The sequence below is a fragment of the Varanus komodoensis genome, unplaced genomic scaffold (assembly GCF_004798865.1).
Source record: "Varanus komodoensis strain SLA01 unplaced genomic scaffold, ASM479886v1 scaffold46_3, whole genome shotgun sequence".
NCBI lineage: Eukaryota > Metazoa > Chordata > Lepidosauria > Squamata > Varanidae > Varanus > Varanus komodoensis.
In genome coordinates, this window is record NW_025336044.1 from 1721487 (window position 1) to 1746089 (window position 24603).

At 49.8% G+C, this 24603-nt stretch overlaps 1 protein-coding gene across 1 annotated transcript in view; it reads right to left on the reverse strand.

Annotated features, from left to right (window-relative positions):
• The window catches only part of RGMA (repulsive guidance molecule BMP co-receptor a), a 59206-nt gene that overhangs the window by 27095 nt on the left and 7508 nt on the right, over window positions 1-24603 (reverse strand). The window contains exon 3 of the mRNA XM_044445004.1: window positions 5776-5984. Within this exon, the coding sequence (XP_044300939.1) occupies window positions 5776-5984 (209 nt within the window). The remainder of the gene's footprint in view (window positions 1-5775; window positions 5985-24603) is intronic.

A 24603-nucleotide genomic window follows, 5' to 3' on the forward strand; every position in this document is an offset into this window, starting at 1 on the left:
GGCTATTGGAATGCAGCCTTGTGAGATGACTGGCAAAACTTCCTTTTCACATCAAATCTTTCTTCTTCAATCCGTAGAAAGGCCGTAACTTTCCCCTCACTTTCCCACATGACAGGGCTGTTCTCTTTTACACTCGGGATCACCAGGGGTTGGTGGATCTCCAGCTGTTTTGGACTCCAACCACAGTAAGCCCCTAATGGTGTGGCCAGTGGAGTTGTGGTGGTTGGACTGGGATGGCACGAGAATGAGGAATTCTGGAGGCAGCATCTGTCCCTTCCAAGCCACGGCATGTGGACACTGAAGCCAGGCGTGCCGAGAGATCCATCATATGCAAAAGCAAACAAACATACGAAGACGAGGTTGCTGTGACCCACTGGTTGCTGCAAACTTTGACAGAAGGCACCCAGAACTTAGCCAGGAGAGGGACGTGGGAGCAAGCCAAGCACCTCTAGCTTCAGGCTGACTTCCCCTTTCTGCTCCCCTCCTTTCCCCTCCTCAGGTGCCACACCTTCCTTTTTGGGGAGCAGATTATTGCTCTGCCTGGCTGTGAGCCCCTCCTGGAGCCCTTCTCTGGGGCTGAGGAGCTGCCTGAAAGTCCTTTCAATAAATACATCCGGGCTTGCAGGCCCCGGGGCTCCCCAGCGACGCCCACCACACGTGCTGAAGGACGAGGCGAGGCGAGGCTCTTCCAAACACCTCCTCACGAGACGGCACAGAGATATTTGTGATGGAACAAAGCCTTCCTTGTATACACAGTTTGGCAGATGGCGTTTCTTTCTCGCCTCCTGTTGCAAACGAGATATAAACTTCACACATCACGGGCTCCTGCTCTAAACCATTCCGCAGTGGGCTTGGCTGCGATTTTCTCTCTGTATATTTTGTTCTCAGCAGGGAGCCACCCTTACCTATCCATTAGCGTTTGTCCCAAATAACATTCCCCAACTGTACATATTTCACATCTCGGCTACTCTCTAATAAACAGCTCTGCACATTTGGTGGCTTGGGCCAAGAGGGAAGCTCGGGGGAAAGTGTGTCCTGTTTGCAAGGCAGGAGATTCTGCTCTGTTGAAGCCCAACTGGGTTTCTCAGTGTTTCCATTCTGGGGCTGCAGTGGTTTTTTGATGATTCTGGAAAGAGTGTGGGCATTTTTTCAGAGTCCACCAGTTGTGCAACTTGCACAATGTGAGGGGTATCTTCAAATATGGCACAAATTCTGATGCGATAATTCTTATGTGTTTTTAATTGGCAACCTTGTGCAAACCGCTGTGCAACCTTCCCTTCTGTCCATATCTTTGTTGGGTGCATCCTTCCTCTGCCTGGATTTAGCTCTGCAGAGCCATATTCCCTGCTCCGCAAAGGATTTTGAGAGCCAGGGCGGTGTAGTGGTTAAGAGCTTGGGACTGGGACCTGGGAGATCAGGGTTTGAGTCCCCGCTCAGCCATGGGGCCAGCTGGGTGACTTTGGGCCAGTCACAGCCCAACCTACCTTGCAGGGTTGTTGTCAGGAGAGATTGAGAGGAGGTAGGCTGAACTGAGAAAGATATTTCTAGGAGCGAGGCATGCCTTTGTGGTGGACTTGCAAAAGATAGCCAATTAAAATACATATAAAAAAAAGATCCAGGTGATCCCACTGTGTGGGTGTGGGAGCAAACTGAATGAAATCCAGACCTAAAAAGGAAAAGTCTGTTGAGTTTTTACCTACCCTCCGAACACAATGTTCTTGCATCCTATCACACTATGCTACAAGTCTGGGGAATTTCTACACTGTAAATGGCCTCAGAACCCAAGGACTTATGAAGTCGCACCTTTGATCATATCGCTGCAAAGATGAGAACTTAAGGCTAAGGTTTGTTGCCAACTTGGAAAGGCTATAATTTGGGGGGCTTACAGAATTCCCTCATAGCCAAGCAAATGAGTATTTCATTGGAAGAAAGGTCCATGATTCAAAGACTGTATACCCTTTTGCAACAATGGATGTCCCATTCAGAAATGCACACGTGGATTTCTAAGAAAGCTTGGCTAGGATCATGGCATGGAGGCATGTAAGCCCGAAGACATGAATCCTCACTCATCTTTGGTTGCCACCTGACTAGAAAAAAATACTAGACTGATCTGCTTCTTTGTCTTTAACGTGGTTTTATTTTGTAGGACTTGGTAGCTGGGCCTTTTCATGGCAGAGAGACAAGTGCAGCAAGCTAAGCTGCTTTATGGATTCCAGGCCCGTAAAAAGTTGGCGATTCCACGCAAGGTTACTTTAGCTAAATGCTAAAGGTGGCTTACCAGTCCCAGTGTGAACGAGTTAGGCCCTGTATTCCACCCAGGAGCTTGCGTCAGGAAACATGGCAACCCTGCGAGGTAGGCCAAGCTGAGAAATAGCCACTGGCCCAAGGTCACCCAGCCAACAAGTGGTGCCCTCAGGGCAAGCATGGGAGTGGATGTCTAGGGCCCCACATGCAAGAGGACTTGCGCGCCACTTTCTGGAGCTGGTGATACAACCCACATGGCCGTCTAAAGAAGGTTCCCCAGAAGATCATGCACTCTGGAGTCTCTGATCTCTCAGCTGTGCCGCTTCCTCCAGTGCAATTCATGGCAGTGCAATTCAGGCTCGGTTTTGACATTCAAACTGAAGGTGAGGAGGTAGCATCAAAACTGTCTAAAGGTAGTGGTTTATTGTCGCCTGCTCTAACCACTACACCACTGGCTCATTTGGTCAGCTCCTGTGGCTTCTCTTCAGACTGAGAGTCCGACTCATGCTGCCTCCCTACTCGGCGGAATGTGTGGGTTGCGTGCGGGCGAGTCTCCTCCAACCCACCGAGCTCTGGGCACGGCTTCCTCTGCGGAGTCCACCGCCTCATGCCTGGCCTTCCCCTTCCTCTTCTGCCTCCTCTGCCTCATGTGCTTTTCTTTTCTTGTCCGGGGAGTTTTGCCTTTGCATGATGTGTCCCAAGTAGGACAGGCTGTGGTTTGTCTTGTTGCTTCCAGGGAAAGCTCTGGATCGACCTGCCCCCAGGCCCCCTTGGTCGTCTTCCTGACAGTCCTGGACGCACAGCTCTCCTCCAGCACCACGCCTCGAGTGCAGCGCTCGCTTCTTGCCAGCTTTCTGCGCCGTCCACCTTCATCCGTGCAGCCTTGCTTGCCTTTCCCCCGATTTTAAATGCAGCGTTGGCGCCGTGATTCCCAGCAGGTGGCGTTGCTCTCCCTGGTCCACGGCGCGGGGGCGGGCAGGGAGAGAGACCCGTGCGCAGCCTCCCCAAACCACACGACATAACAGCCGCTTGCAAGCTTCCCATTAAAATCTCAATTTGGGAAATTGATTCCACCTCAGAGCAATTGCAATGCAATTACTCCAACAGGCGGCAATCAGGGCTCACATCTAAACAACACCAAACTTGCATCTCCTGCCTGCACACTACAACCAAGGACATTAAATACACACCTACTCATTTTGCAAACGCAATGGAGACTTATTAAAAAATGAGAAAGGCATTGCAACATGTTAGAAGCGTGGCCAAAACCGGGAAGGAAAGTCTACGGTCTGTGAATTTGTACTGAATGTCACCAATGGCTGAGAGGGCGCACCTTTTATCAGTTCCAATCCACCGTGTTAGCTAAATATATAGTGTGCATGTATCAGTCGATAACTATCCAGAAATTTTGCCTTATTCCTCTGGCTTCCATACTTTCACCATCGGAATGGTTGCTTAGATGCCCATCATGCTATTTTAACTCTGCATTGCATTTTTTAAAAAATTGCAATCTGTTGAAGCACATCAGGGATCCTGTGTAAGCCCCCCCCGCCCCCCCCGTATATCTTTTGGAATTATATATTGGTATATAGCCTGAAGTACCTGGTCCTGCCTAATCTTGGAAGCTAAGCAGAGTTGGACCTGGCTGAAATCTGGATGGGTGACTTAAAAGTTGTGAACAGCCCAGAGAACTCTGGCTTTGGGTGGTATAGAAATATAATAAAAATAATACAATTATTAAACACAACTATTTTTAGCAACCCTTCATGTTCCTTGGATGTTTAGATGGTGCAAGTTAAAAACAAACACACGCCACCAGATGCTTGGGACCTCACTTAGCAGTGCCCTTTCCGTATGTAAACTCGTCACTCACCAACCTAGATCTGTTATGATACCATAATTCTGCATAGCACTTGTCCTTCACCACTAAGGAATCACCTGCTCTTACATACTTACAATGCAATTCTGTACATGTTTAAAATGAATCACACTGAATTTAAGAAGCCTTCCTCCAAAGGAAGTCGCAAAGATTGCAGGTGTAGAACGGAAGAGCAGTGATTCCTTCCCATGAAGAGGCTCCCACAGAAGCCCGAGTAACTGCGCCTTTCCTTCGGGGAAAATGAATGCTGCCTCCTTGCCCTTGAGTTCATTCAGTAAAAAACAAAAGCCAGTTAAAATCACCCGGGATTGATGCAAACTTTTGATGCTATTGCTATGTGAGAGATGCTCCGCACCTGCACGCAACCTCTAATGCGCGCCGAGCACTGCGCAAGAGGGAAAGGGCCTCAGCCCACGCCGAACTCTCTTCTGTGGCTGCCCGCGCGACCACCGGGGCTTCGTTTGGACGGGGCCGTCAAAAGAGACTGCGGGGACACATTAAGACAAATACGCAGCAAGCCACACCTAAAATCATGTTGCACTTGGCACCATGTATTTCGCATAAAATCTCACGGCCCATCCTCAAGCGAACGCGCTCGGAAGGACGGGGTGGCCGGGCGTGGGGAGCGAGGAGGATGTCCGTGTCCGAAAGCAGGAGCGCGCGATCTGCGCGGTTTGTTTCACAGAGCAAGGGCTGCGCGCACCCTGCGTCTCGCTATTGCATCCGTAAGGGAAATCCAGGAAAGGAGGTTTCTTCCAATAATGGTTGCGTTTAAGATTGCGGCATTTCTCTCTCTGTCTCTCTCTCTCTCACGCACAGAGACTGAGTCTTAGGAACTACCCTATGGAAACTAGAAGATTTACTCATAAAGCCAGAATGCATAGGATAGCGGACTGAGATGTCTTGTCTACTGCAGGCTGACTCACAAGTAAGCCCATCCGGTCAACAGGAAGCAAGTGGGAGCAAAATGACTCCCTGTGAACGTTCAGCTTCAGGTGCCTGTCCAGCCTGTAGCTTAACACGTGCAAGCAGGTTTGCTGAATCCGGGAGAGTTTCAGGGCTTCCCCGGGTACCTGGGCGCACGCGAGTGCTCATTGCGCGGTCACACGTTGCTAGCCCACCTGGGAAGAGGCGCCCTTGGCTCCCGCGGGACTTACTCCCGAGGAAACGCGCAAGGGGGCGAGCGCAACACCTGGCTGCAGCTCTTCCTCTTACGCCCAAGGGGGCGCCGCGGGACGTCCTCCGGAGCCCCCCCAGGTGTGCCCCACCTGGGCGGTTGATTTAGGAGGAGGGTCTCCTCGCCTCTTCGCTCCCGGATCGTGCGCGCTCGCTCCCTCCCTCTTTAGGAGCGTGGCAAAAAGTGCCTTTGAAAAGTTAAACCGATTTCCAGCGCGTGGAGACAAGAGGGGCCGTCTCGCTCGTTTCCTGCGCTAACCGGCGGCGGGGAGACAGAAGGGCGGGCAGCAGGGAGGCCAGGTGTCGTGCCCCCCGCCCCCCCAAAAAGGTTGGGTTGGGAAAGGAAAGTACGCGAGAGGCATCCAACGGGGAGGAATGGAAGGGGGCGCGCGCCCTGCCTCGAGGAAACTGCCCCCAGCCTCCCCCCCGCGCCGTTATGCCCTGCAGGCAGGAAATGCCCCCCCCCCCCGCCATACCTTGGCGGCTGCATGAGCGCTTCCACCTGGCGCGGAGGCAGCCGGAGCGGGCGCTGCTCGGGCGAGGCTCGGCGGGCGAGGACTGTCCGCGACAAAGCCGGCCGCCTCCCTTCGCGCGGCGCCTCTGCTGCTCCGCCGCACTCGCTCGGTCCTGCAGCGCCCTTAGCAGGAGGGAGCGGCCGGGCCGCGCGTCGCCCGCTGCTGCATCTCTGCGGAAGGAAGGCCGGCGGGGCGGGGGGCGCAGCCGGGCAGCTCCTCGCTCGGCCCTGGGCTGGCGCGGGAAGGTGGGGCGGCGGGCTCCGCTCGTGCCACAGAGGGGGATCAGTAGTGTGGATGGGTGCGGTGGGGGGCCAGGGCAAGGGAAGCCGAGGGGGGGGGGGGCTGAGAGCCACCCAGGTCACGGGGGTGGAGTACCTGGCTTCCCCAGTTTGCAGGTGGAAAACGGAGAGACAGCCTTGAGGACTAGCAACTTGCCGCTCCTTTATGGCTAGGAATGCCACCTATGCCTGCCTAATTCACCATAGGAAGGCGCATTTTCTGTGTCCTGAGGGTAATTCTATCGTTGTTCTGCAACTGGGCCTGGCCAGCATGGGTTGAATAGCCTCGGGAATTATTTTGGTGAAAAGATGTGGTTGGGATCAGGGGACGGAGAGGCCCCTCAGTGGGTGTCAATATTCAAAATGGCGTGTGGGGAGGAAGGCTCCGGGCTCCCTGGTGCTCTCCAGAGAGAGCTGCTGTGGCCTGCGGCCATGAGGCTCTGCTGCAGACTGGGAGGCTGGTTGAAGCGCTCCTCCATCAGGACCTCATCTGGCGGCCCTCAGCAAGCCACCTTCTCCCCATTTCAGCCCTTCTTCCTGCTGATTTCTTTTCCAGGGTGGTCACTTGGATTGCAACTAGATAATGCACATGAATGCTTTGAATCCTGAAAAGTTTTTTCATATGGAACCCCCACGCGGGTGCTAAGATGAAGTTTACAGATGTTAATTTTAGCCCCAGGAAGTCATTTTGAAACCTTAAAGTTGGTTGCAAATAAAGAGATCTACAGGTTGCCTCGGAAGCAGAAACCTAAAATTCCCCATTCAGGCAATGTCTTTACTAGGGTCAACCCAAAGGGCACCCAATCAAAGCAAGCTTTCAGCTGCTCCAGGACTCTGCATCGGGGCAACCGTCATCAAAAGCTCTGCGGCGTGCAAGGCCAGATTGCAGGTGTACTGAGGGTGCCTGAGACAAACTTGAAATTGGCTGTTCCCACAGTGTTTGGAAAAACTTTTAGTGGGACCTTAGATTTAACCGCAGTCCTTTACAGTAATGCAGGGTTGAAATACTGCTTGGCTGTTGAACATGAGTCAGCAATGGGGTATGGCTGCAACAAACAAACAAGCAAAAGCACCACTGTGATTTTAAACCCCACTAACACAACTGTGGTTGCCAAGAGCTGTTTTACACAAGGTTTTTAATATGCTTCCCTTGCTTTCAGTTTGTTGCCAAATTGAAATCCAAGTGCCCCATAAAGAGCATTTCTACCTGCATTTCCATTATGTAACCTGTAGGTGGCACTGTGGCATAGCAGAATAACACAGATGGAGAAAAAGCATTTCTTCCACTTCTACATTTGAACGCCACATTTTCCTTGCTCTGGGAAAAGCAAAACAAACTTGCCAAAAAATGCCAAAGAGTCACAGCATTGTCTAAAGAACCTGCATATGATTCTGAGTGGGGAGTGATGAGCACATGCTAAATGCCTCCAATGGAAAAGCCACAGGTCATAATAAGTTCCACTTCATTCTCTGGTATTATGTCAGTTCTGGGTTTAAGAAGGACACTTAAGAAGGATATGGACAAATTGGAAGGATTCACGGAAGGCACTGAAGATGGCCAGTAATATGGCAACCCGTCATGTGAGAAATGGTTGAGGGAGGTTGGCTTGTTTGCCTGGAGCAGAGGGGGTGGAGTAGCGATGTAGTTTGAGTGGTGCAGATTCCCAAGGGGCTGGCGCTTCAAAATGGTCAAAAAATGGGCATGTAAAATGCCAACAATAACAGTTTTTACACAGGGCATTTAAATGCTCAAAGCCCTTTATGCACATTGGCTATTTCATTAAACATCCCATTTATCTCTCCTTAATTTTACAAGAACCCTATAAGGTAGGGTACACCATCAAGGGTGTCCGAAGATCAGCCCCTGAACTGTATTGCTGCGGGGGCAGAGGGATCGTGATCCAAGTCTCTTGCTTTTAAGGTTGTGTCTCCGCTCAGCACGCCACACTGTTTTCTGGCGATTCTTAAACCAGCTTTGTGAGAACGTATTTCATTCCCCCTGTTTTGCAGGAGGGTTTAGATCAGCCCAGAAGAAACTCAGGCCATGGGCCCAATCCAGCCCCACAATCAGTCCATGGAACATTTTGATAAAATCTCTTCTGGCCCAGCTGGCAGCTGCCTTGCCTTTGCTCTGGACTGTGTGAGTGCTGGGTGGGGTGATTGCATGTAGACACCCCGAGTTTACAGTGGGAAAAGGTGGGGCATAAACTCAAATAAGAAACATAGAAAGAGCGAGTCAGAAGGGTCCTCCTGGGCCATCTAGTCTGACCCCTGACTCCAGCCGGCTCTGCTCACGACATGCCCACCATGTGCACGTCCAGCCTATCCTTGAACACCCGCACCGATGGGGCCTCAACGACCTCCCGTGGAAGCCCATTCCACACCCTTGGGGTCCTGACTGTCAGGAAGTGGTTCCTGGCATCCAAATGGAACCTTGGCTTCCTGAGTTTTGCTCCGTTGGAGCGTGTCCTGCCTTCCTCTGCAGGGGAGAACAGGTCTCTACCCACCTCCGTGTGACACCCCCTCACATACCTTCATGTCGCCAACAGATCCCCTCTGAGTCTCCTCTTCTCCAGGCTGAAGAGACCCAGTTCCCTCAGTCTCGCCTCATACGGCATCCCCTGCAAACCGGCCACCAGCCTTGTGGCCCTACGCTGCACTGACTCCAACCTGGCTATATCCTTCCTGTAATGAGGGGCCCAAAACTGAGCACAATACTCCAGTTGTGGGTGCACCAGAGTCATGTAGAGTGGTAGTAATACCTCTCTCGATCTAGAAGCCACACTTCTGGCTATGCATTCAAGGGTGGCGTTCACCCTCTTGACCACCGCATCACACGGCTGACTCATGTTCAGCCTGCAGTCGACCAGCACCCTGAAGTCCCTTTCACAAGTGCTGCTCTCCAGCCACTTGTCCCCTAACCTGTACTTATGACACCCATTCCTATGCCCCAAGTGCAAGACCTTGCACTTATCCACATTGAACGCCATCCTGTTGTCTCCTGCCCGCTTCCATAGTCTTTCCGGATCCTTCTGGAGAAAGTAAGGGCTGATACAAGGTTGTCTGTCAGGATACGAGAGAAACTGAAATGGCACCTTTCCTCCCAAAGTTATCACACCCAGTTTAGTTCTAACTATATATTCACTTAAACCTGCATTAACGCTGAGTGTATATGTGCACATGATCATAATATCAGATGACCTTATGTGTGGGTGCCCAGTGCTCACTGGTCGTGCACCTGTACTGATCCCAGTACATTTTGGCTCTGATTAGGTATGAAGACGTCACAAGTGCGCTGGCAAAAGCCCATGAATGGAGCTTGTTTGGACAAGTTAGTTTCCTTTCCAGTGCAAGAGAACAACACATGCAAGGCAAGGCAAGGCAAGCCATGCCAGTGAGTGGGGTTGGAATGGGGGTGCTGGGCAGAGAAAAGATGAGTGTCTGAATTGCTCTGGTTGATCAAATACGTAAAGCAAGGAGTGCTTTTGCAGCCAGTTGGGCAAGAGAGCTTGGAACTTGTATTCCAAGTTCTAAGCGAAAATGAAAGGCTTAATATTCTTGCAGCGGATTCTGTCCATCTTCCACCCCATCCGCAGGTGAGTAAATGTCCTAGTATTAAATCAAATTAAATGCAAACTTGCCTCCGTGGAGGGGTGTGAAACCATTTAGTGTTGTCAAGGTTATTGAGAAATTAATGCTGCGATCCTCCAAAACTTCACTCAGCAGCCAAGGTGCCCTCTGGGAATGGGTGAGCAGGTTCTTCCTCCTCTTCCTCCTCCTCCCAGGGACCTTGCTTTGCTGGCAGAGCCGCACCTCTTAAATGGGGCTGGGGCAGTTGGAAGGGAATGCCTTGACAGGAATGTATTCACATGCACACTTTTGGGATGGAAAGAACTTGTGATTTCAAACAAATTGAATGCAGGAGACACGGACCGACCGTGATGGATGTGGCGACTCCCAGTTATGGGAACAGGGTGGGGAAAGGGTTCAGGTGAAGACTCTGTTTGTAATCTGCAAACGTTTAAGACTTCATGTACATTGTAAAGTTTCAGAAGGAAGAATGATCAAGTTCAACTTTCCTAAATAAAATTTCTAGCCTGGGGCCTGATCCATAACAGCTCTTCTAGTGCTCCTTATTAGCAGTATAGGATTTCTCGAGAGAGATTTTTGTTCTGAGCACTCTTCTTTTTGGTTGCCTCAATTTTCAACTTTATATCAAAGCAAAAGAAAATCCCCTTGGGGGCGGTGGGGAAACGTTCCATGTTGTGCAGGGAACTCTTGGCAAGCTGCTTGCCTGGTTCATTCTAGTGATAGGCGCGTCATAGGAAATGTGGCCCAAGGACGCGGACAGAGCTGCAACACTTCGAGGGTGCGGAATTATGTCAGTGGTTGGGGGGCATCTTGGCCTTGGAGAAATGATGTCCCAGTGGCCAGTCTTGCTGCTGCTGCTTCGGCATCCTCTCAGCCACTGAAACACGAATTAGAAGTCACTGAAGCGAAGCTCAGCCAGCTCTTCAAGGCCTCTGGGCTCGCTTGTGGATCACTTCTTGGAGTTGCTGCCCATCGCAGAGACTGGTTATTGGCACCATTGTTGGTGCCATTTTTTCAGCTGGAGATGAGGCCTGATGGGTTGGGGAACAGAGCCTCATTTAAGCAGAGAGGTTCACCAGAAACTGAGCAGCACAGAGGTTGTTTTTTATACACAACTTGTGACCCACAGTGTCTTTTAGAAGGTGCAAGAATGATGGGAGACCTTTCCCAGGTTGATGGAAGGCATTTTCCTCCACTCAGATGGTTGAAGCTGACTGAAAAGAGGCGTCCTTTCCTTCCACGTGCAGCTTTATTTTGTTCTGCTGCTGTTCCTGGCCCAACAGGTTCATGGGTGTTTTGAGGCAATGTGAAATCCTGCAAAAGGGCTTTGATGGGAGCTCCCCGTGGGGCGGCCAAGTCTCCTACTTCCCAGACCAAGGAATGCTGTAGGGACCTTGAAGTTGTGCATCTTGGTCAGGTCCTGGGTAACAGACTGAGTGAGGCTCATGGGACACCTCGTCATTATGCTATGATGTATTGTATTTCTATTTAAGTTATAGCAAGAGCTTTTAAGTGTGACTCCATACATTTCGATCAACACGCAAAAAATGTACTTCTGTGCACTTCATTGCCCCCCCCCCCCCATTTTGGTGGGGGACATCAGTTCATCTTTTGGTGATGTATAAGTGACTTATCCTGTTAACACCCCACAAGTAGTAGGGTTGGTGTTAGGGGTTAGCAGTTAGGGTCAGAGTCCACAATTTGAAGGGCCACGTGAATTCCGCATTCTGCAAGACGACTCTCAGCCACACCAAAATATTTCCCTCAGAAAGGGAGAAGTTGTCCCCCAGGGAAGAAACCACGGTAAGAATGCTCTCTGAACCAAAACAGACCCCCTCCCCCTTTTGCCAGGCTAAAGTAGGTGGCGGAATGGGGTGAAGATGGGGATCTGTGTAGTCCTTCAAAGAGAGGACTGTCCTCTGTAGACACCTGGCTACCCTGCTCACTGCCTGCATCATATTGTGGGGAGGGGGCCACAGGCAACCCGTCCTGTATGGGCTGCCTCTACGCAGAGAAAGAGAGCCCTGCAAACCAAGGATGGCGACCCGCTGGCCTTCTTGGAGGCTTCATGCACTGCAAAGGGAAGATGACTTTGCTGGGGAGGGACAGGTCTGGGCCCCCTGAAAGCCAGCTTGGCTGGGGGGGGGGGGGGGCTGCTGGAGGAACAATAGGACTTGTTGCTTGAAGTTATGCAGAGACCCAGTGGGACCCAGCCTTCTTTGTACGCCAGCATGCCCCCCTCCCCCGCCCACTCTCCACTGCGCTTTGTTAAGAGCGCACACCAATTCTGCAAAATTGGGGGCTGAAGGCGGTAAATGATGCATGAAATGAGGACTCCAAGCCTAATGCCCAGAGAGAAAGAGGGTTGCTCGGAAGCAAAGCTGCTGAATTAACTGCACTCAGGCGCAGTGTGAGCAAAATCCTAAGCAGCAGACTAAGAAAACCATCATGAAATCAAAGCCTTCTAAACTCAATTAAGGCCCAGAATGGAATCCCTGAGCTCTGATCCCTCTTTGCCCGCTCCACTTTGTCTTCCCCTTCCTTCCTTCTCGCACTCACTTCCCCCCGAGCCAAACCTGCCTCTTCAGAAAAGGCTCTGCAAGCGATTTAGGTGCGGTGGGTGAAGAAGGGAGGTGTGATATGCCAAAAGCTCCGAGGATCTTGCAAGGTGTCCGCCTGGGTTGCAATGCCAGAGAGGAACAGGGGCCCCATGGCTCATGGGGCTCGGAAGCCTTTGCCCACGAGGGAAAGTGTGATATGGCGAGAAGGCAACTGCACAAGGAATGGTGGCCTTTCAAAAAACAGACTGAGCGGGGTGCCAAAGGCATGGGATGGCCCAAGCTTCGAGGGACTAGGCGTGGCTTTTGCCTTGACTCCTGGCCCTGGCTACAGAATTTGGGGCCTCTTTTGGAAGGGTTCCCTGTGGCACATTTCTGCATAAAAGTGGAATGTTTCTAACCAGGCACCCAGCCTATCATTCAGCACAGGAACATTTTGTGCCAATGCCTCTCCGTTTCCCTTTGCCCACTTTCTCTGCTGATGCCTCTCCTTCCCCGGAGCTGTCCTGTTTCTGGCGACTCCTCTCCGTGCCGTCCTGTCCATCTGCTTGCCCCATGGCCCCTGCGTTCAGCAGCAAACGGCTTGGAGGGCGAAGGTGAGGCAAACTGTGGTGACCTCAGTCGTCTCGGTTTCAGCTCTGCTTGCAGGTCCCAACAGGGCAGCCGGCTGTGCCGCTGAGCGGGAAGGAGGGGACTACGGCTGGGAGAAGGGACATGAGACATGGAGGAAGGGGCAGAAGAAGCGGTTGGTCCCCCCAGGGAACACCTGGGGAACACCTGGGGCACCACCTGAGCACGCCAATTCAGGGGTGTGGCCAACAGCAGCAAAGAAAAGATGCTTCATTTCCCCCGGAGGATTCTTGCTTTTCTTCACCTGTAAAATATACGGCAATACAGAAGAGAAAGTGAGTCACTACTGTGGAGGGCAGGGAGAGGCACCCCCCAAAAAAGCACCTTATCTGGGGGGGTGGGCTCAAACCTAGGATTGTCTTTTCCAGCCTTACCGTGAGGTACCAGAGAACGGTACCTGTCTGTCTGCGCAGAAGCTCGCTCTAGTCTTCCTTGCCATGTTGAAGGTACCTTCTTGGCACCTTCTTGGCCCCCCAAACAGGTGCCTTTTCATCCATTCTGAAGGGAGTGCTGAAAGAAACCACTCTCCACAGTTCTGCTGGTTTTGGGCACAGCTCAAGATGGGAATGTGACCAGATCCCTTCTTTCTAATGGCTGGTATCTTGCATTCCTGATTCTGATAACACCTTGTGTTTCTGGCGGAAGGAAGAAAGGCGAGCCAGGTATGAAATAATAAATTTTCCAGAAGGCTTATCAGGCTAGGAATGCCAAAAATCCTGTATGGGCACTGAAAGTTTAAAGCCTCCGTCAATGCAAAGGGAATTCACTTTCCAGATGTGATTCCATTTTCCCATTCATACCCTGGCTGGAGTTCAAAGGAGGTCAGGATCACAAGCATTTGATGTGGGTAACGTGACTCCCTCGGGTTGTGCTACTGACCACAGTCACAGGGAAACGGTGGGCCCGGGGCGGGAAGTGTCGCTCGGTTCAGAAGCCCTGTTTGAAAGGCAGAAAGCCCACAGCTTCCTCCAGTGGGAGGAACTGGCAGTCATAAGCCGGTCCCTTCAATAGTATCCCCCTGCTAAAAGCTGCACCTCGGAAGTCGGAGAGAACTGCTTACAGCAATGGCTGCAGCTGCTGCATGGAGCTGGGTCATTTCTGTCCCTTCCACGCTTGCCAGACTTGTCCTGGTTCCGAAGCTGTATCGTTACACGGGAAACCCACCGAGAAGCACTGCCTGCTCTCTGATTTGTGCACTGTGATGCACCAGCAAAAGTTCTACTTCGCATGCTTAGTCCCACCGCAAATCCTCATCATGCTCTTCTCTGAAAAGCAAAGAAGGGGGTGTCTCTGGTGTTTTGCAAAAAAACTGGCACTAGAGAAACATGGTTGGCCTGCAGGCTGGAGCAGGAGTCCAAATGGAAGCAGTCTGGACATGTGTGATCGGGTGTCGCCTTAGCACTGATGCGCAATGTGTCGAGACGCATGAGCATCGCGGTCAGGGAGCCGCCCGCCTCTGTTCCCTCATCTTCGACTTCAGATGGAACTTCTAGAGCAGCTGTGGGCAGGCTTCTGGCTTGTGGGACCCACTCCATCACTGGCATTTACCTATTTATTTCATTTCCATACTGCCCCAGCAGCCAAAGCTCCCTGGCAGATGTGTACTTTTGCATCTGTATTTAAGAACATCTGAAAAGCCGGCTAGTCCAGCGCTCCGTATTCACAGTGGCAAACCACTGTCTGCAGGATTCCTCCAGCAGGATGGGTGCAAGACCTTGAACTCCCTTTTAAAGCCATCCAGAATGGGAGCCATCACTACTTCCAGTGGCAGCCAGTTCCACAGTTTAACTTGACACTGTGTGAAGAAGGACTTCCTTTTATCTGCCCCAAACCTCCCACCAAGCAGCTTCCTGGGATGACCCCTCTGAGTTCAAGCATCATGGGAGAGGGAGAAAAACCTCCCCCTCTCAACTTTCTCTGCACATGCATTATTTTCAATGCCTCTGTCATGGCCCAGCTGGAAACAGTGCTTGCCTAGTGGGGCAGAGACCTATTTAGAGACTGGGAAAAGCTATCTTTGAGCTCAGCATGAGGCTGTTTCTGGGCAGAGCTGAGCTTCCAGCCTTTTCGCACAAAAATCCCTTGGGCCTCTCTCCATTTTTTTCCTTTCAGCAACTGGAGAAAGAAAGAAAGAAAGAAAGAAAGAAAGAAAGAAAGAAAGAAAGAAAGGGGTGATGCTTCTACACAGGGGCCTCGTGCCCATGACCAGAAAACTTTGAGCGGAGTTGGGTTGTCTTCTTTCATATTTATTTATTTATTTGGGTATTTTTACCCCATCCAATACATTGTGGGTCTTTATCAGCTGCGAGGCAGCTGGCTCCAATGTAGTCAGCGGGGTGGTGAATATTTCTTTTTCAAGAAGAGTATCCCATAGGATAACTTCATAAATAGGGGAGAAAGAGCCTGAGAGTAAAACTGAGAGAGCAGAGAAGTCGCTGGATGGAAGTCCCTTTCTCTGGGGATTGGAGGTGGGGTTAAGGCTTAATGCTTGCGGGGAGTTGCATTGCCTCTGCCTGTAAATAAGCTTCGGGCAAAATTCTAGGCATGTTGAGACAGAAAAACATGATGCACCCAGCTGGGGAATGCTGGGAAGAGCGTCATTTTTTCTGTCTCAACAGGTATAGGATTGTGCCTTAATGATCTCTCTTAAACGGAACCAACCACACCTCAGAGAGGAATGGGTGCCTGACATTATAGCAACTTTATGGTGTAGTGGTTACAGCATCGGACTGGTGCGTGGGAGATCCAGGTTCTAGTCCTGCATCAGCCATGAAACTCACTGTGGGACTTTGGGCCTGTCGCCGGCCTTCAGCCTGACCTACCTCACAGGGCTGCTGTGAGGAAAATATGGGGAGAAGGATTGTGCTACGATTTCCTCGCAAGAGGAAGGAAGGTGGGATGTAAAGGTGGGGACTTGTGGAGCTTCCAGTGTTAAAACAAATTCCTGCTTTGAAGGGCTGCTGCTCAAGTTTCTGCTGGCCACCTCTGTGGAGGACGGAGGTCAGCTCCAACGGCAATCTGTTTTAGCTCTTCTTGGGATGCTTTTGTATTCCTACAAAAGGACCGAGGATGCATTTCTTCCCTTGTTTTTCCTGTTCCTAATTCATCTCCATTGGCCTAATTAGTGCCCCAGCATCGCCCGGACCAAAAAAGCAAGCAAAACCATCAAAAAACAAGACCAGCTTCTTTCGCACCTGTGTTGCCCCAGGAAGCCCAAAACAAAAACGCAGAACAAAGCAAACAGCTCTTTAAAGTTTGCAAGCGCCCAGCCCATGGAGAAAGGGGGTGGATGAGCATTATGGGGTGGCAGGGGAGGAGGGACTCAGCCGGGCCACCTTCTTTCTTCTGAAAAGAAAAGGGGATGGAAACCCCACAATAAGAACATCTAAGAGAACCGGCGGAGGCACCAAGAAAAGGAGTGAATGAATGATGGAGGCAAGCCGGTGTCCAGAGAAAGCTGTCCCCTCAAAGTTTGCCACTGCTCTCAGGATGCTTGCAAATTCAAGTCTGGACTGTGGATTAGTGCGGCCTCTTTTCACACCCACCCAGGAGCGGGAGGAATGTTTGTGAACCTTTTGGTAGAAAGAAAAGCCTGTTTTCTGCATATGGGCGCTGGTGAGCTTTCCAGGAGCAGGGGAAGATGGGACCTACTTTTCTCCCCCTTGCATTTCCCTCTATGTTGAAGGTTTGTGCTGTCAACATGAGAGTGCACTTTATCAGAACCCGGAAAGCAATAAAGGAATGGTTTGCCAATGATAATTAGGAGAGGAATTAACTAAAACCTTAATTGAATGTGGGCTAATTTTAATTGATTAGGCTGAAAATGAAGGACACATATCTTAATGTCTGTTGATGTTTAAAAAGCTGTATCACAACCAGGAATTAAACTATCGTAATACTTTTTCTTCTTCTTACCCATATGATTGTTTTTGTTTCTTCATTTTATGTAATTTTATAGTTCACTCAAGTTCCCAACAAGACCCCTGGGCTGAGGCTTTGGTAAAAGTAGACAACTTCATTTCCATTTAATGGCTCAATGAACTGATCAGTCCATTTGAAGATGAATGATTAAGCAATTAAAACCTCTAATTGGTTGAACCCATGAACTTTCTCGTACTGCATCACACCACTGTCTTGCCTCCGCTGAGGTTGCTTCAGGAATCAAACGGGTTAAGCCCCTGCATGTTCTGACCAGATCCACATCTGTGCCCCTGAGCTGTGGGCCAGAATTCAGGGCCAACTACACATTACACAAATCGTGTACCATGGAGCAGAAGCCTGTCTCCATTTAAGCACAGATGGCTCTAATTTGGATCAGGGCCCTGGTGCTCCGGCACAGGAAGGTTAAACTCCTTCCCCTCTCTGCCCACCCCATTTCTTGGGCAAATCGCTTCGCCTTTAGTCATGCACCAATTTGTCTTCTGAGAAATCAAAATTTCACGGCAGCTCTCCAGTACTCAACATTTCAGGTATGTCCACCTGGCTTTCAGAAGTTGTATGCCACTGCTGTATTGTGCAGCAATCTAAACAAAACACTTCAGCTCGCTTGCTCGCTCACTGTGTGTGTGTTTTGGGTGGGAGTTAGAAAAAGCAGGAAAGGCTTGGGGGCTGGGAAAGGAAACACCTTCCGGCTCACATTGTGCTGTTGGGTTCTTTGCCAAATTCCCGTCTTCTCCTTCTCAGAATCTTACTTGATATGGAAATAATATTGAATTACTTTTTTTTTTTTTTTTTGGAAAAGAATAAAAGAAACTGGAGGCAGGGCCTTCTGGAATTGCCTGAGAAGAGCAGCTGCAGCGTATCTCGTAAGAGCTTTGCAAATCAGTATCCAGGCATAAGATTTGGAAGCAAAGGGGTAATTATCTCCTTCCCAATCGCTGCCCATCACCCCCTTAGGAGGTAAAATTGGTCTCTGTGGGACAGCACAATCACGTCTGTGCACAATTATCCACAATGAAACGGTGGGCTGCGTAGCCCTACACCTGCACCTGCGGAACCGCACAGCAAGGACACGGAGGCAACCGGCAGCTTGAAATGATCTGGGCCAGGATCAGAGGAGGACTCCCCCGAAGCAAAACTCTCCACACTTAAGGTTGCCCTGCAGAACCGCAGATCGTATCCCAGTGCCAAAATCGTTTGCCTCTCTCATCAGTCAGGACGAGGGATGCCTCTCCTTAAATTCCTTACACCAGTTTAATGAAAGTTACGGGAATACGAGTTCAGCTCCCTGAATATCTTGGACCTCATCCAAGATGCAGAGGTAATTTGGATGCCTGGATAAGCCCAACACTGAAGCTAGCAATTTCTACAGCTTGGCAGCTGTCCAGTTGCAAACCTCTCCTCCCTACTAATTGGTTGCAGGGACACATTGTGAGTGGCTGCTGCAGTTCCAGGCTCCCATTGTTCAGATAGACTGCTCATGCTCCAAAGGTGTTGGGTGAGGAACAAGCACACGAAGGAATGAGAACCATCGATGGCCGTCACGGTCCCACATCGCCTGTGGCCGATTCCCCGCTACTTCCACTCCGGCAGTTTCAGTGGGCCAAATATGCCGCATTGCATTCAACTGCAGATGCTGCAGAGTCTGCAAGGAGATGAAATGTTTCTTCTTTGGCTTAGCCCGCTGCCCTTGCTGAGCCTCTGCCCAAGAGCACAAGGTTGGACATCTGAGCCCTCCGTATTTGGCATGCCTGTTCCAGACTGCACCCAGCATTAGCTGCCCGTGTTCCCTATTCTAATTAGGCTACAAGAAGTTGCTTTAATAAAATCGCTTCGTTCTTTTCGGCAACAGGTGAAGACCTTTTCATTTTCCCAATATTTTAACAGCTAATTGGTTTTATCCCTGTTTTTATCTTCATTATTGGATGTAGTGTGTTGTGTGTTGGTTGTTGTATATGGTTGTTTTGTTTTTGTTTTTTGTTTTTTTGTAAGCTGTCCAGCGACTTTTAGTATTGGGACAGCATATAAAAATAAAATAAAATAAAATGAATAAGAAGTTCATGTGGGTACAGCTTGCCCATATTTGAAAACTGCTATTAGAGTATAGTACTCAGATTTGTGTGATATTTCAGATCTAGGTTACAGCCATCTGGCTTCACTAGCGGTCTCTGGTCATTTGGGGTCAGTAGGAACATTTTGAATGTTTTCAATGTCTGGCATGGAGACGCTCGCCAAAGGGCTGCTGTTTGATGCCCATTCATAAAATGACTGCTGTTGTGTCGCAATGCACTCATTTTTCAGCCCACAAAACCCCCGTGTGGGAGGCTGGGCTGCATGCAAGCGACCGGCCCCGAGTCACACAGGAAGCTTCGTGGCCAAGGAGGCACTAAAACTTGGTACCCCGGAGCCTCCAGTCCAATGTTCTAACTGGTGGGATGTTTTTATCAGGTCTGGCATCTCAGGTTGTAGCTGTTCTAAATTGTTATAACCTTTTGCACATCCAAGTTTTTTATATGTGATGTGATTTCTGGGGACTGCACAGAGTATGTTTGGCTACTGGATGGTATAGAAATGAAGATGATGATGATGATGAAATAAAGGAATGAAAGCCCAATCCTGTGCATATGTAGATAGCATGTTGTTTAGTTGCAAAGTCTTGCCCGAGCCATCATGACCCCATGGACACCATTCCTCCAGGCTCCCCTGTCCTCCACCGTCCCCCGGAGTCCACTCAAGCTCACACCCACCGCCCCAGGGACCCCATCCAGCCACCTCATCCTCTGCCATCCCCTTCTTCTTTTGCCATCTATTGTTCCCAGCTTTAGGCTCTTCTCCAGGGAGCCCTTCCTTCTCATTAGGTGGCCAAAGCTTTTGAGCTTCACCTTCAGTATCTGACCTTCTAAAGAGCAGTCAGGGTTGATTTCAATTTTTCAATTCTTCACCACTCAGCCTTGTTTGGTTGTTTTGTTTTGTTGCTAAGTTGTGTCTGACCCTTCATGACCCCATGGACAGCCTTCCTCCAGGCTCCCCTGTCCTCCACCGTCCCTCGGAATCCACTCAAGCCCACACCCACCGCCCCAGGGACCCCATCCAGCCACCTCATCCTCTGCCGTCCCCTTCTCCTTTGCCTTCCATCATTTCCAGCATGAAGGTCTTCTCCAGTGAGTTATGTAGACAGCATAAAGTCCTACAAATCTCACAATTGCCCAGCTTCTTTCTCTCTTTCTGAATATACATAGGATTGACCTACATAGGATTGACCTAATGAATATCTCACATGCAATGTTGGTTCCTTGATTTCACTTGCATGAATTTGGGGGATTTCCACAGTAGTTCCTCAAGCATCCGCTTCTTCCGGAGTAGAGCGCACCAGTGTTTAGTCGAGTAAGTTGTGTGCATGTGACGAGGAGTGCAGAACAAGCACGCTGCTGTCCTGGAATCGCCCTCTCAGACTCCCCACCACCCCAGCCGTGGGGGAGAATGGAAAGTCCTCGGCCTCCTTCATGCTGCCCACATGCGGCTGGGGCAAGAGGGTGTGTCCAGAAGCTGAAGGGTGGAGAAAGAAGCATCTGCATTCGAGAGGGGCCTCCAGAGGAAGCTTGGAAATTTGGCTCTGGCCGAATTTTGGGGTGGGGATGGGGTGAGAACTGTTCCTTACATGGACGGGCCAAGTGAGGGGGAAAGAAAAGGAAAGGAAAGGAAAGGAAAGGGGCCAGTGCTGCACACAGAGGCGAGTATGTTGGATTTCTGGACGCTCCCTTGGTCGCTGCTGCTCTCTGTCCTCCAAAGCCTTCCCCTTAAGAAAGCATGAATGAACTTTCCCAGGGCCGACAGAGCGCACCAACTGTTGTTACCCAGAGACACTTTCTGCTTTTGTGCACGCTGTCCATCCATGACATCAGATGGATGCTGGACTGTTTGGATCCTGTTTCAGAGGTGGGGTCCCTTTATACCGGGAAGACTGCCACCCGGAGCAGCCTTTCCAGGAAGTAGCTCTCATTAAATTCAGTGGGACCTTTGCCAAAGAAACATGTTCAAGATCAAGTTGGATGAGATTTTTGTGCTCCTTTATTTCAGAATTCAGTCCTTGACCTTTGTATCTGTGACACGTTTATTCTATCACAGAGGTACAACCGATCCCCCTTTTATCTTCACAATGCCCCTGTAGGGTAGGCCAGGCTGAAGAGCCACATTGACTTCACGACTGAGGGGGATCTGGACACAAGTCCTCCCAGCTCAGCCCAGTGCTTTAACCACTGCACTGCACCACATCCCTGCTTGCTGTGGGAGACGGAGAAGATGTTGGTGAGCCGTTGGTGAGTCATCGGGTCTGTCCCCTGGCAAGTGCACATTCTGGTCAATGTGGAGGACAGTGAGTAGCAGTTTCTTTCCAGGCTGGGTTATTTAGTTAAAGGGTGGGATTTTTTTAAGGATCTAGGGCATCGCTGCAGTCTGCAGTGCAGCCTTTCCAAATCTGATGCCTTTCAAACATGTTGGACTACAGAATCCATAATCTCATCCAGCATCCTGTTGACAGTACTGGCTGGGAATAATGGGGGTTGTAGTCCAAACAGACAGTACCAGCTTGCTGAAGGCTCATGCAAGTGCAAGATACAGTAGAGCAGATGAGTCTTTCCTGCTAGCCCACCTTACCAAGATTTTTGTACGGATTAGTGCAACTGATATTTATTTCCAAAAATCCACACTCAAATTTATCCTCTTTTAAGTTTCTTGGATAGCAGGGCCAAATTGAGTGTATTGCCTTCCACTGTCATTACTGAATTTTCAGTAAGGTAATTCATACTGTGTGTACCTGTTATAAAACAAACAAGGAAATAAATAAAAAAGAGAAGGGTTTCTTTTTTATTCTTGTTCTGGAAAAAAACCCTTTCCTCCTTCTCTAATTTATGTGTTTTTGTGATACTTGTACACCTTCATCTATAACAAGATCCTTAATTTTGCAGGTATAACCTGAACCCACCTGACCCAAATGGGCAAGGACAGCTCCCTGTTTTTTGTGGACAAGCCTCACTCCCCCAGACACCTGGCTTTTGATCAGCACTTCATCTGCTCTTTCTCATCCTGGCCAGTTCTCACACCTGGCTGGCAGGCTGCCATCTCACATCTTCCTACCTTCACCCCTCCCGACCCTCTCGATTTGGTCAAGCCTAACTCATCAGGCGAAACACGAGGGCAGATTCTGCTTCTGGGAATCATAGAGAGGTTGCAAATGAAGCCATTTCCTCCTCTGTTTCTGGGCTCTGAATTCCTTAGGCTTATTTCATACCAGGCAAATGAAACAAAATTATGGTTAATTGCCTTTCCCAAGGCAGGGAAAGGTAATCCAGCAGGATGCCTTCCTCCTCTTTGACACGAGATGGTAGCTCATCCTATTCTTAGCCTCCTGAAACTAAATTATGGGTGAAGACAGACAAGTTGGGGATTAAAAATGAGCCTGATGGGCATTCCCTGGGACAGAGCGTGCAGTGCTCAATTACATAACCAGGCCATCTCTCTGAAAGCATCAATGGGGTGAAGGAAGCGGGCAGGTGTTTCCTGGCAACGAGCATCCAGAGACCAGCCCAAGGGGACAGAGGCTTGCTGACCTGAGGAAATGCTAGCCCTGCGCCAGGCTGATTGCCTGGTTGCATGGAGGACTCGAGCAGGAGGGGACGCGAGCCCACGCATAAGGCCCCCCTTAGTGTGCCCGGACGCTGGTCAGGACAGCGTGCTTGGAAAGTCTGCATTCAGCTGAATGTGCCCACAGTGCTTCATGCAAGAGGCGTTGCATACACACCCAGGTGTGGCACCTTGAGCCCCGTGCACGAGCAGGTGACTGGGTACTGGGGCTTTTGCATCTTGCCGCACACAGTGAGCCCGCATTGCCTCCAACGATATCCTGCGTTCCAGTGAAAGAAGGACTGGAGAAGCATTTTTGAAGAGAGCTGTGCTTCCTCAAAGATCACATCTCATTTTAATCTTATCGTGTTTTGGGTGGCCTGGAGCCAGGTATGCTATTTTAGAGTTCAGGGTGGATGTTAAAGACCCATTCACATCAAAGAGCTGGAAGAGCTGTCACAAAGAGGAAGGTCAAGATCTCTTCTCACCAGTGCCGGAGTGCAGGGCACAGAATAATCAGGTCAAGTTGCAACAACCCAGAGTCAGGCTGGACCTCAGGAGAAGCTGCCTCACTGTCAGAGCAACACGACAGTGGAACCCACTGCCTGGAGAGGTGGGGGGCTCTCTCACACTGGAGGCATTCAAGGAGAAACTGGGCAGCTACCTGGGTGGGACGGTGTAAATTGGTGTCCTGCAAGAACCAGTAGTGGGCTGGACTTGATGGCCTTCATTGCCCCTTCCAGCTCTACTATTCCATGATTCTAAGGGGTCTTGGAAGTCAACCGGTCCAGGTTGCAACTACATTTTGCTGACAAATGAAACATTATGTCTCGTTTCTGGGGCCTCAGCACGGGATCTTTTCCATAGCGAGCACTGCCCCTGCAGTCCAGCACCTTGCGAGGATACTTTTTTTGTAGCCAACAGCCCTTCTGTTGGGTCTCCAAATGCTTAGCCATTTTGCAATTTCCACTGCATTTATTTTAGTTTTGTCATCCTTAGAAACAGGGAAAAATCTGCTTCCTCTTCTGCTTGACTGCCCTTTGAATATAAAGTATGGAAAAGGAATTATCTGGATTGTGTGTTAATGCAAACTTACCTAATTTTGTGCTTTCAGACCAACCTAGAAATCCAAAATTCTGATCCTTCGAAATGATCAGAATTTTGCAATATTTGAAAATGCATATAAAATGCTATTTTCATGCTATTTTTATGTTAGTGCTCAGGAAAACACATTTTAGGTTTTAAATGAAAATAATGCATTGTTAGGGAAATAGCTTGCCAAAAGTGTGCATATACACATTTGGGAGAAACTGAGTTTTACCCGTTGGAAAAGGAGAAAGTGAAAGAGAAAGAGAAGAAAAGAAGAAAGAAGAAAGATCAGTATATTTTAAGATCCTGCATCGTGGTGACTTTCTAAATCTTGGAATGTAAAGGAATTCACAGGAACGTCCCTGAATCGCATTCCCCCCAACTTCCATTTTAACTGGGGACTTTCTACAATTCTTACCAGAGCCCTGTCAATGCTCCAGCAGCCGCAGTGGCTAGATGGAACCTCCATATTCAAAGGCAGTCTTCACTTTTGTACAAATATTGGGACAGCCTATAGAGGAAAGTGTTGCCTTCACGCTTGAATTGCTCTGACCTTTGTCTGATATAACAAGGCTTGTTATATTTTCGTTCCTTTCCTTCAGCCTCTGTGGAAAAGAATTTACAACTTGAATTATTATAAATGTTGTGAACAGGTTTTTCAGCCTAAGGGTAAGACAGGTGTATTTTTAAAATGACTTACCTTTTAGACTTTTACAGGAAGCTAAGAGAAGGAAGGTGCATTCGCAAGCCCTTGCAATCATAATATTTGAGACAGCATAATTCCATTTTAGCAATAAAAACATTTCCCCATCATATCAGTCGGCAAAGAAATAAAGCAATCCAGACCTCCCCTCACACATGTGCACGCATTCACCCGCCCCCCCCCCCGCGTTCAACTGGATTCTCCACCAGGCTGACTCATGGGATTGCTTTTATCTCATTAAAAACGTCTGCTGTGAAAGCCACTGTCATCCGAAGTGGCAGCCACGATTGCGCCTGATTCAATTAAATTGCGCTGGGGTGTGGGATGCCTTCTCCGCTCGCAGGAGTGAGCTGCTGCCACTGACCTTCAGCTCAGCGGAAGA